Below are 12,389 nucleotides of genomic sequence, written 5' to 3' on the forward strand. Positions count from 1 at the left end.
AAGATTTTTTTTAAAAAGTGTTTTATTAGTCTTCAGGACTTATAAAAACAGGTTTTTTTTTAAACTGTAAAACTCAAAAAGGTATACACATGTCCACTTGAGTGAACATGTACCTGCAACATAAAAAAATTGCCATATCGTGGAACAGTATTTCAACCATGAAAGTGCTTTCTTTTTTTTTTTTTGCACAAAAAAGTAAGGTAAAATAAAAAAATCATATATCTGTTATGGTTCTAATTTGTTCTCATCATATTGCTTATTTATCTCCAGAAACAAAAAATGCCTATTTATGGATATATTCGTCCAGAAATAAAAATTCCCTCAGTGTTTATTTAAATTTATTAGACACCTTATCGATCAGCAGCTGATCAGGTAAAACTCTCCCTTGTATCCCCAGCATGAGCCCGTCAGCTGCCACAGAGCACCGTGCAGACATAGCTTATCGTAAGCTCTGTCCTAGCAAGGGATTTTTTAATAAATGCCTGTGATATTTCATAAATTCCCAATGTGAATTTAGGTGAAAATATCACTCTACAACCGCATTTTAAATTCGGATTGTAGTAAATAGGGCCCATAAAGACATTGTAGTGGCCTCTATATTGTGCTCTCTCATTTTCTTATAAAACATTTGATTGACCCATCTCAATTTGCTTTTCCAGTGGGGCAGTGGTTCAGTAGATTGACACTAAAAAGGACGACACTGTATAGGTTGACACCAAATGGGTCAACAGGAAGGAAGACTGAGATTAGAATTTGCATATTCCCGCACCCGCTATTATTTATTTATTTTATTACCAGTTATTTATACAGCGCACACATATTCCGCAGCGCTTTACAGAGAATATTTGGCCATTCACATCAGTTGCTGCCCCAGTGGAGCTTACAATCTATATTCCATATCACATGCGCACACACTAGGGTTAATTTTTTTGGGGGTTGGGAATCAAGTGTGGGAGGAAACCCACCCCCCCTCTTCCACGCAGGTTTATGCCGTAATTCAGGGATGGCCATCGGAGGGGTTACCATCGGCAGGTCCATTGGTGGTTACCATCCATGGCACAAAAGCCATCAATAGTTTGCACCCCTTGCTGGCCTCCGCTGCAGTGGGGGAACCGGGGCCAATCAAAATCAGGGGCAGAGCTTAGCCGGCGCCACGCTCCGTCCCATAGAGAATTTTTTTTTATCTCCCACGCGTCCATTGATGGCATCCCTACCATGATGTGCGACATCCAGCAGCAGAGCCATGATGATGTAATTTGCGACAAAACTTGTTAAGCCCCTGGGCCGCCCACCTTTTGGGAAAGTGTGTGTGATCCGAGAGGCTCGTCTACTCTGCAGAGAGGGCGTGACAATTTCCCCAAATTTGGGAGTCTCCCGGGTATTCCAGGATGGAGGACACATTTGTGTCAGACCAATATGTCTGTCCAATCACAGATTAGCATGTCGCTATCAGACTAAGGCCCCTATTCAATTTGAAGCGTTAAGTCCGGATCCGCGTTAAGTTTCCGCCGATGATGTCATTATCGCCTGTTTTGGTTTTACCCCGTATTCAATTTGAAAAAGACTTTCCGCCTCAATGCAATGTAATAGGCAGTAAAGTATCGCCTATGAATGGCAGGCGGAAAAAAGTGCAGAATTGGGGTTTTGGGGTGCAACGTTGCGGGAACCCCCGTGCAGCCTTCAGACAGTCCCACACAGGTAATCTGTGTCAAAATATATAAAAAAAAAAACTTAAGGACACCCCAAAAATTTACTTTGAAAAAGGGGGCAAAAAACAAATGGTGGTGTACAAACTTAAAAACTAGCGAACTTGACTCTGGGGGGTCCCCAAGTATGCCTCAAGTATTTTTTTGATTGCAGGGTGTTTGCAGCAGATGGATTTTTCACGATTTTTTCAACTTTAAATATGCTGACCCCCATTTTCAAGTACCCCAAATTTGCTGGGATAGCTGATTTTCTGGAAATTGAATACGGCTCTAATTGTGGCATGCAGCAGTTTTAAATAACTGAATAAGGCTGCACATGGCAAATGATATTGTTATCCAGGGTAGGCCCCTGTACACTGGGCATAGACCTATACAATAGTGGGTGGATTAGGTGGGGGCTTATTTGTCCAGATTTTGCATAGCTAAAGGGTAAGAGGTGTGTGTACATTTGCATTACAGCACCAGGGGCTGAATATATCTTCAGGGCATTTTGCACCAGGTGGGGTGGCCATGTAGCAAAGTAACAGAGCAACCCCCAATTCAATTCAGTCTAGTTTGTCTCATTCATCCTGCTGCATGTGCTTGTACCTGTCCCCTGATCAATCAATATGTATTTACCGTCATATATCATCGGGGACCTAGTGCTAGAAATGTGGGTCACTGGCTTATGGTGTGTAATGTTACATGTGGTTTAACTGATGTCACACAGACCGGACCACCGAATGAATGAGGCGCCATTACACAATCAGTGACCGTGCACAAGATGGCGGCTCACCCGTCCCCCTGTAAAGCTTTCTCGCTTCGCCGAGAGACGACCAATCATAGAGTGTGAGGGCGGGACGTGTGCCTTGACCGACGTCTGCTCTGGCCAACAGGGTCTCCAGCCGTTGCCGGACACCTTCCCCCACTGCTGCACCCAATGACATGCTCAGCGGCGTGAGTGGCGTGGATGGCGGTCCTATGGGCGCGGGAGCGGCAGCAGGAGTGCCACCCCGCCCGTCCTATCGCGAGGCGGCAAGTGGGCGGGGCGGTACAGGTTTAGCCCCGGCGCCATGTTACGGCGCGCTCAGTCCCGGCGGATCTCTGAAGATGGCGGCAGCTGCAGCGGTGGGAGGAAGGTCAGCTTATTACGGGACTGAAGGTGGCGGCCGTGCCCCGAAGAGGATGAAGACTGACGGTAGCGAGGACAACGCTGCGGCGGTAAGAGCGCGGTCCTGTGCACAGGGGGGTAGGGAGGCGGCGCCGCAATGTGGGCTGTATAGCGGCACAGAGGATCCTCCATTGTGCGTGTGACCGGCTGGGGCCTACCAGTTACTAGCCCCGCACGCTGGTGTACCCAATGTGCAGGATAGGGATGAAGTGGGGACACCAGTATTGCTTCCTTTGCTCTATACAGATATTTCCCTGTAGATACAGCGAGGAGCGCTGCTAAATGTAACGCTATTAGTGTATGCGCCAGTATGGGGGATCCATCTTTTACTTTCCCTGTATGAACCATCAGAGGTCCTACATTTGTAACATTTAATAATATGGGATATAAGCTCCAATCCTTATTTGTCTTGTTTTAAGGCCCCCATACATCAGCAATTGATTGCAGCAATCGGATTGTGTATAAAAATCCCTTTTTCAATCGATTGCAGAATTGCCACAGTCGATTGAAAAAGGGAAAGATTTTTATACAACATCGATTGCAAGTTGCACGATTGCTGCAATCAATTGCTGATGTATGGGGGCCTTTAGACTAAGGGGAGTATTTATCAAAGCCGGGAGAGATAAAGTATTAACCAATTTGCTTCTCGTTTACGTTTTGCAGGCTGCTTAAAAAAAATTATAGCTGGGAGCTGATTGGTTGGCAATTTTTTAAAATTTTCTCCACTAGCTTTGATACCCCCTAAAGCTGCACACTTATGATTGCAGATTGTGTGTGTGTGTGGGTGGGGTTGTCTTACCTAAGTGATCCCATTGTATGGCTGCTCCTAGCCTGGGCCCTTTCCCTATTGACCCCCCCCTTCCTTCCATTGTGGCAGGTTAGGTAGGCTGTGTGCATGTTTACAGACAATATGTTAACATTCATGTTTGTCTGGAATGCACAATGTGAGCTTAAACTGAAGTCACCAGTGACTTTCTCCAGTGTATATTTATGATTTTTGCTCATCTGTGTAATGTTGGGTGTTCTGCCAGTAGCTCCTACTGAGGGAGAGTGGTCTGGGACGTTTTGCTGACCTTAATGTTCTTATTTCGTATATATTTCTGAGCGAGGGCTGCTCAGACAAATTATAATTAATAAATATTTATATGCAGATCAAAGGGCCATATTCTGTTGCTGCCTCCTCGATACCTGGTACAACCTTAGCAATTCGATTCTCTAAAAGCTTTGAAGCAAATTCGAAATTTGATTTTTTTATTTATTTTTTGCCCAGTCGACTACACAAAGGGATTTGTATACAGGGTTAAGAATGGAACTTCAGGACCTGCCACATAAGAGCGCTATCTAGTTAAGGTGTGTGTGTTTGGGAATATGAATGAAGTCTCTTGAAACTACGGCGTGAGGAGCGTTTTAAGCCGATGAAGGCAAACAAAGGAGGCAAGTTGTGAGGCAATGTTAGCCGGACAACCCAGGTGCCAGTCTTGAGTAGAGTTCTTGCTCTTTCTGTTTGTTTTGTCCATAGAACTTCCCGAGATGTGGCGCAGAATGCTCAATTTAATTCTGAGGCTCCCTGCAGGGCTGCATATCTGGCTGTTTCAAAACTTGAACAATAAGCCCCAATATTTTTGTATTGATTCATCCCAGGCTATTGTTTAGTGGCCCGGTAACTACTAATTTCACACAAAATGTCTCTTGCTTTAGGAAGGATACGAGGACCCTCATAAAACCCCGGCTTCACCGGTGGTTCATGTCAGGGGGCTGATTGATGGAGTGGTGGAAGCTGATCTTGCCGAGGCGCTCCAGGAATTCGGCACTATCAGGTATGACCTAACAAAGCAGTACTCGTTTGTTATTTTTTATTTTTTTTTTCATGTTGACCACTGTATTGAATAGATCATGTACCTGTCCTGCAGTAGGCTGAATAGCTTATGTGACTAGTAGTGCAAAGATTAGTAAGAGTCCATACAAAATATTACATGTTAGCCTGTATTGATATACGATTAGTATGTATTTCCCCTGTTCAATTAACTCTGGATCATCCTAAATTTCCCCTTGTGTTTTTTTTTTTTTTTTTTTATAAATCTGGAGTGATATTTGCCCCCACTTGTCTTATAGCAGCTGTTACATTTATATTTAAAGTTGTAATAAATGGTTTAATTCATACAAGCCTTGAGTAGCTGCTGATGTAAAGCGTGTATTTATGGCAACTAGTATTGTTTTCTTAGCGTAAATGGTTTAATGGTAAATTAAGTATTGATGGGTTTCTAGGTTTTCCCATATATTTTTAAATATTTGTTTTCATGCTTCCCAGCATCCCTGGTTTTCACTTCTAGCTGGTCTCTGTGGGGCAGACTCTGCCCATGTAGTTATGTTTCCATCATGTCAGTTTCTGTTTCCTTGCAGTTATGTTGTAGTGATGCCGAAGAAGAGGCAGGCCCTGGTGGAGTTCGAGGACATCCTGGGAGCCTGTAATGCTGTAAACTATGCAGCAGACAACCAGATCTATGTAGCTGGTCATCCAGCTTTTGTCAACTACTCGACCAGCCAGAAGATCTCTCGTCCTGCGGACACCGGTGACGATTCCAGGGGAGTTAACAACGTCCTTCTGTTCACCATCCTAAACCCCATTTATTCCATCACGACGGTAAGAACAGCTGTTGGGAAGGATCGGCCAGGTGTCCTACATCTGTTGTAGCTGTGAGCTTTGTCCCTTGTTACTGTAATTAGACTAAATTGTAGGTGTTAGCAGCACTATACTACTTGTTACTAGAAGTCTGCTTTTATGCGCTGATGGAAATAGTCTAATAGAGATGTCTGATTTCTGTCTACTAGGACGTGCTCTACACAATCTGTAATCCATGTGGACCGGTTCAGCGGATCGTCATCTTCAGGAAGAATGGCGTCCAGGCCATGGTGGAATATCCTTTCTGTGCTGTTTGACTCCTATAGTGATGTGTCCTTGAATAGTTAGGGAAGACTGTTAAACATAAGCTATTAGTCATTATCATTCCATCCTCTTCCCAAAGCATCATTTATAATCCCACAGTAGCCACTGGCATTATTTGTTCATGGTGACTTTAGTATCTGTGAAAACTTATTTCCACATCTTGAAGACGTGCTGCCATGACGCAGAGTCTGTCCTGTGGCATGCTGGTAGAATTCCCCATTCTGCTCACATGGCACTCATTTACATTTTAATGGATATTGTACAGTGGTGGTTGTAATTGAGCTTGCCTCTAAAGACATTCATGTTGCTTTTGGGGCTTCATATATAACTGGCTTCCGATGTCCTGTGTGTAGCGTTAAAGGAATTCTCTGAAACAGTTGCACATTGTTTATGGTGCAAAGGAAGCATAAAGCATAGCTTACTATTAAGGTCATTTATATTAGAAACTGCTCTGTAGACTTTCAAAAGTGTCAGATACCAGGAAAAAGCAAAATGTTTCTCTTAACTTTATGTACATTTGACTCCGTACAAAGCGCCCAGCGAGCAAAAGCCTCCCTGAACGGGGCGGACATCTACTCTGGATGTTGCACTCTGAAGATTGAGTATGCTAAGGTAAGAGATTGCTTATGGAGGAGTTGATGGGACTGTCCAGCACAGGCTCCCACACAGTATGACTTACGTTTTCCTCTTTCCAAAGCCCACAAGACTGAATGTTTTCAAAAACGACCAGGACACTTGGGATTACACTAACCCGACCCTGAGCGGACAAGGTAATTATGTCCCTGTTAATGTGTTTTTTTATACATGCAATATTCATTAGTCTGATCAAATGCACAAGACTGGCACGTCACACTCTGTAATGCCATTGCTTCGACTCCGGGCCACCAAGAAACGTGGTCCCTTGCTTCCAAACCTGCAGCTTTGTTGCTCAGACTAAGATCTAAGTAGTAAGTGCAACTAAACCATATAGTTCCTGTACAAAAATGCATTTACCTTCTAACATCCTTCCTGCATGTTCAAAGAGTGCTTCTGAGTGAGTCATTTGGCTCCAGACCGTTTCTCCCTAGAGCAAGCAATGGCATTACATGACAAAAACCTAACACATTTCTTTTCCAAGGTACATACTAGATTCCATGTGCAGGGGCCAGCTCAGTGCTGCCTCAGATAAAGGCAGTTTACTCAAACTGAGCCGAGAGGCAGCGGTTTTGGTTTTCAGAGGCATCCCACTAATGGGAAGCTTCCCGGCTCCCTCTTGGGGTCCAGGACTGACAGGCCCTTGTCTGCACATCGCTTTATAAACACACAGTGTAGTGAGACAGCACGGAGACACTCATCGCAGAAATACCAGGCCTTCTGCAGAGGTCACACACGGAGAACATCACATGGTGACCAAGAGCAAGTCGCTGAAACTGGGGCTTCAACAGGCATGTAACAAGTACAGAAATGCTCTCACTACGCTGCAGGCATGACCAGTACAGAGAACGTTCTCCACATTTACAGCAAACATTTTTAAAAGTACAGAGAAACTTGAGTGCTACACGCCATAACAAATGTATTTACAATGAACACAGTCATGTAACGGGCACAGAAGTGGGTCTGCACATGCCATGGCAGGCAGAAACGGGACATGCTACAACATAAACACCACGCGAGCCTCAAAACTCCCCACCACAGACAGTTTCTCTTCACCATCCAAGTCCAGAAGAGCCGAACATACCTCACACCCCCCTCAAGATACAGGACGTGTGACGGGGGGCAGACATCAGCTAGCAGCATCATAACAAGAGAAACACGCACATGGAGCACACAGAACACGGAGAAACATGTTAGCAACATGTGAGCCTTTTACAGAATGCCAATTGTGTTGTTTTTGCCGTTCAATGTAACTCATGACTGAAACCATGTGATGCAGGGTCGCTACGTGTGTATGGCGGGGCGGCACCTGTCAGAGCTCTGCTAACGCACACATGAGGTATCCAATGGTAAGCGAAATACAGATATGTTATTGTCACTGGGACCCATCTGTAAGTAAGTCTTTTCTCAATCTTTGTGCTCAATTCTCCCCCCAATTAAATGTCCTGTGCTCAGTCAGACTTTGCTAATGGTTGATTTCGGGGATGGGTTGATCTGTGTATCAAGGTCCCTTTGTTGCGGAATATAGCTGCGGCCCTTGGTTTGGGTTGGGAGGGTGTTGGAGGGATGTCAGTGTTACTGTCCCTTTTCTTATTGGCTAATATCTAGTGGGTTCTTAGTACTCTGGAGATGGTGCTTCAAAGCCTTGATACACAGTTCTTTTAATCAGAGCAGAGAGCGGTCACCCCACTTTTGATTAGACTGCGGGGCTTTCAGGTTGGCATTGATGAGGTATTTAGCAATGTCTTGTCATTTGAACGCTTACAGGTGATACCGCAGGCAATCCCAATAAACGCCAGAGAAACCCACCGTTGTTGGGAGACCACCCTTCAGAATATGGTAAGATCAAACTGTGTAGCACTTAAAATGCACTTAGAGATCACCCATATCAATGCCTTGTCTTGACTATCTTGAATGTGCTGCCTCGTTGGTGTATGTGATCTGCTATTCTGTCCGGTGTGTCATGATGATCTTGTTCTCACAGCTGGAGGACCACATGGAGGATATCATGGTCACTACCACGATGAGGCTTATGGCCCTCCGCCCCCACACTACGAGGGCCGCAGGATGGGCCCACCTCCTGTAGGAGCCCCACGCCGAGGCCCGAATCGCTACGGTCCTCAATATGGTCACCCTCCACCACCACCCCCAGAATATGGTCCCCATGCAGACAGTCCAGTGTTAATGGTTTATGGACTTGACCCCAGCAAGATGAATTGTGATCGAGTGTTCAATGTATTCTGTTTGTACGGCAATGTGGAGAAGGTAAGAAGGCGTCTTCTGGAGTGTTGGGTGTTTAGGGCATTGGACAATAGTACCATCTGTAAACTTTTTGACCTTCTTATCAGGTGAAGTTCATGAAGAGCAAACCTGGAGCCGCTATGGTAGAGATGGCAGATGGATATGCTGTTGACAGAGCCCTCACTCACCTGAACAACAATTTCATGTTTGGACAGAAACTTAGTGTATGGTGAGTTACCAGCTAAACCTGTCGCACGGTGAGCTGATTGTGGCATTCTTCTGGAATGGTTACTAACTGTAAATGTCTGTCTAGTGTGTCAAAGCAGCAGTCTATTGTGCCTGGTCAGTCCTATGGCCTGGAGGATGGCTCATGCAGCTTCAAGGTGTTCAGTGGCTCCCGCAACAACCGCTTCACTTCACCCGAGCAAGCTGCCAAAAATCGCATCCAGCAGCCCAGCAATGTGCTTCATTTCTTCAACGCTCCTCCAGAAGTGACGGAGCAGAACTTCCTAGAGGTGAGAAAGCTGTGACTTGCCTGTCATTTCTGTGCCCTGTGATACGCCAGGATTTAAGCATAATGTTGGTTGTAAATCTTTATTAGAATTCATTAAAAGCTGTATAAAGGAGTTCTTTGCAAGTATTGGCTTACCATCTGTCTGCTTTTCTAGATCTCTGATGAACTGGGTTTGAAGAAACCAGCTTCTGTCAAAGTGTTTTCAGGAAAAAGTAAGTATTGCCGTAACTAACTCTTGTAAACACCCTCTAATTGACTCGAGCATATGGTCCTAAAAAAATAACAAATTTTACCTCTATAGCTGGTAATAGAACAAGGCTGAATAGCCGTACGCATGTAGGTGAAGGTCAGGCTGCAGTACCTTTACCTGAGCTAGTCATCCAAGGTCAGTGCTGACCTGGCCTCTTGCACGCCAGTTGATTCCTACACGTTGCAGAACAGCTTGTTGCTAAAGTTTCCATGCGTGGTATAGAAATCTCACTGAATTACTGTGTTTAGGTGAACGGAGCTCATCTGGACTGCTGGAGTGGGAGTCGAAGAGCGATGCCCTTGAAACACTTGGCCTCCTGAATCATTACCAGATGAAGAATCCCAGTGAGTACTTGCATAGAGTGGCCATAGGGAGCCACAATGGAAAGTGCTGTCCTATAGAACACCTGATTTTTTTTATTTATTTTTTTCTAGCATTACAGCATTATGAGGTTTACTGAAGTGTTCGCTTGGCTTCCTTCTTATATTTATATATATATATATATCTCTATCGTAAGGGGCAATTCAATCAGCTGTGCACATATCTGCCTATTGCAGCAGCTGATTTTCTGCTTCCACCTCAACAGGGGCAGCGAGCAGAAATGTGTTGCCTACTCGTGCCATGGTGTCACATGTAGCAGCTTGAAACTGCTTCTATCAGCCCCTTAAGCTGGGTACACACTAGACCAGTGGTTCCTAAACTATTCAGTTCAAGGTACCCTTAGGGCAGTGTTGCCTAACCTTGACACTCCAGCTGTTGTGGAACTATATATCCCAGCATGCCCTAATAGCAAAGCTGTAGCAGTGCATGCTGGGTTATGTAGTTCCATAACAGCTGGAGTGTCAAGGTTAGCCAATATTGCCTTAGGGTCTCCACTTTTTTTTCAAGGCACCCCTAAGCCAAATTAATTACCTGTAGTAGTGCTGATTATACAATGTCCCCTGTAGTAGTGCTCCTTATGTAAAGGATACTGCATTGTTCCCTGTAGTTGTTGTGCCCCTTAGGCAGTGCCCCCACACCTCTGTGCAGAACTTAACTGACTGAAGTTCACGCTGGGGACTGCTCCTCCTGCTGTCACTCCCGCTGCACTGACTTGGATAAAGCTGGATCCAGCCGGCGTGGAGGATTCTCTCAAGTTCCCAGTGATGCATTGCGCGGGGCCTTTAGTGCATGGAAGACGTCACCCGCGCACTGCATCACTGGAAACGCTGAAGCGATCAGGGCCGCCTTTAGTCTTTAGAAAGTTGATCGCGATCTACCTGCAGGAGTTCCAGAATAGCGTTGTTTTGGCCATGCCTGCTGAGATGACAACAGCTTCCCCGCTTCCCTCCCCCCCCAGCTGCGGCACCCCAGTGACAGCACTGCACTGGGGTGCCGTGGCACACAGTTTGGGAACCACTGCTCTAGAGTATATCAGGCCAATGCTGGGTACCGCTGCTTGCCATATCAGTCTGGCTACGCATTTAGTGTGTACCCAGCATTAGTCATCACTCTTGTAGAACAGCTTTTAAGTGTAATTTCTCTGGCAGCATTTTTTTCATGTGTAGGGTAACTAGCCTCTTCAAATGTTCACATATCAGATTAAGGGAGCTATTCAATTAGGTGCGGAAAGACTCGATTTGGTGATATACGTTTGCAGGTGTGAACTTTTCACATGCGTGTATTGCGCTTTCCAATTCCCGAAGTGTTTGCATGTGCGAAAACTCCATAGACAGAAACTGGCAAGAAGTTGTGAAAAATATATATATATTTTTTTTTTTGTTTTAATGCTCATTAGGTGTGACCACATCATTAGTTTAGTACTTTAACCCTGCACCTCAGTTGAGCTTTAAGCCGCTAATCACATTTTCTTCTTTCAGATGGTCCGTACCCTTACACCCTGAAACTGTGCTTCTCCACTGCCCAGCATGCATCGTAACTTCCAGGACATGCCAAGATCACTCCCTCCCCACCGCTAATGTTTAGTAACAGTTTGGCTCTTTGAGCTAGTTCTTATTTTGGGATTTTTTTTTATTTTATTTTTTTAATGTATGTGTGCTTTCATTAAGCACATGTTAATAAAATGTTTGGGGACACTTGTGTAGTATCATTGACTTCATGATTTGTTATTAAACTTCCCATGTTTAACACATAGTGATGTTGTACTAGTGAATTTTACTTCCAAGAATTCCAGTGGGAAGTTTTCCATTTAGGTATTTTGATAAGTTCTTTGTTTTGTGAGGCTGACACATGAGCAGTATTTGACCCACACTATACTGAGGGAGCTTAACTTCTTGAGCTGACTCGGCAGAGTGAAAGATTACATAAAAAAATTGCACATCACAAATTCTACTATTAAAACAAATTGGTGTTTTGGCCTATAAGTTGTTTCAATTTGCAAAACAAGAACATACTTTATGCCTGGAGTTTAACAAATATCTTAAGTGGAACTATACTCTATACCAGGCATGTCAAACTCAAAATACCAACCTGGCCAAAAATTCAAGGTCTAAGTGTGGGCTGCAAGAAAAAAGTCTTGGACGCAAATTTTGAAAGGGGGTTATTAATAAAAACCAATGCAGTGCCCCCATTTAGTACTGCCCCTTATGCAATTCCCCAGTGGTGTACAATATGCAGTACCCCCTCCCAGTATAGAACAGGCCCCACTCACATGTGCAGTACTTGCCTCTAGACGCTGGGCACCGCACCTGCATAGATGCTGCTGTTGACTGCAGGGCAGGCTCCTCTCATCGCGGGTGACGTCATGTCAGCCGTGAACTGATTCACTGGGAACACTGGCCTCTGCAGCGATCAGAGGTTGCTTTAGTCTCTGATCTCTTCAGAGATCAGCATTCCAAGTTTTAAATAGAGTAAAAACAAATTTCTACCTCAGGGTCCTTCGGGATCCACAGGGATACCTTGGGGTATAGGTATTGGCTCCACAGCCATGGGCACCAGAGTTAAAGATGTCC

The 12,389-nt window shown here is 44.8% G+C and overlaps 1 protein-coding gene across 2 annotated transcripts; it reads left to right on the plus strand.

Annotated features, from left to right (window-relative positions):
• Positions 1-2,740: 2,740 nt before the first annotated feature.
• HNRNPL (heterogeneous nuclear ribonucleoprotein L) lies at positions 2,741-11,571 on the plus strand. Of its 2 annotated transcripts, XM_088477036.1 has the most exons (14): positions 2,741-2,906; positions 4,555-4,673; positions 5,257-5,497; positions 5,686-5,771; positions 6,316-6,412; positions 6,498-6,570; positions 8,201-8,272; positions 8,418-8,698; positions 8,782-8,903; positions 8,988-9,189; positions 9,343-9,400; positions 9,490-9,573; positions 9,687-9,782; positions 11,298-11,571. In XM_088477036.1, the coding sequence occupies exons 1-14, from the start codon at positions 2,796-2,798 to the stop codon at positions 11,354-11,356; spliced, it is 1,701 nt and encodes a 566-aa protein (XP_088333162.1). In that variant the 5' UTR covers positions 2,741-2,795; the 3' UTR covers positions 11,357-11,571. The 2 variants fall into 2 exon arrangements, with proteins under 2 accessions (XP_088333162.1, XP_088333163.1); XM_088477037.1 differs by lacking the exon at positions 9,490-9,573 and having other exon boundaries at positions 2,743-2,906.
• The last annotated feature ends 818 nt before the right edge of the window (positions 11,572-12,389 follow it).

This window comes from Taudactylus pleione, unplaced genomic scaffold (assembly GCF_031769625.1).
Source record: "Taudactylus pleione unplaced genomic scaffold, aTauple2 ptg000199l, whole genome shotgun sequence".
Lineage (NCBI taxonomy): Eukaryota > Metazoa > Chordata > Amphibia > Anura > Myobatrachidae > Taudactylus > Taudactylus pleione.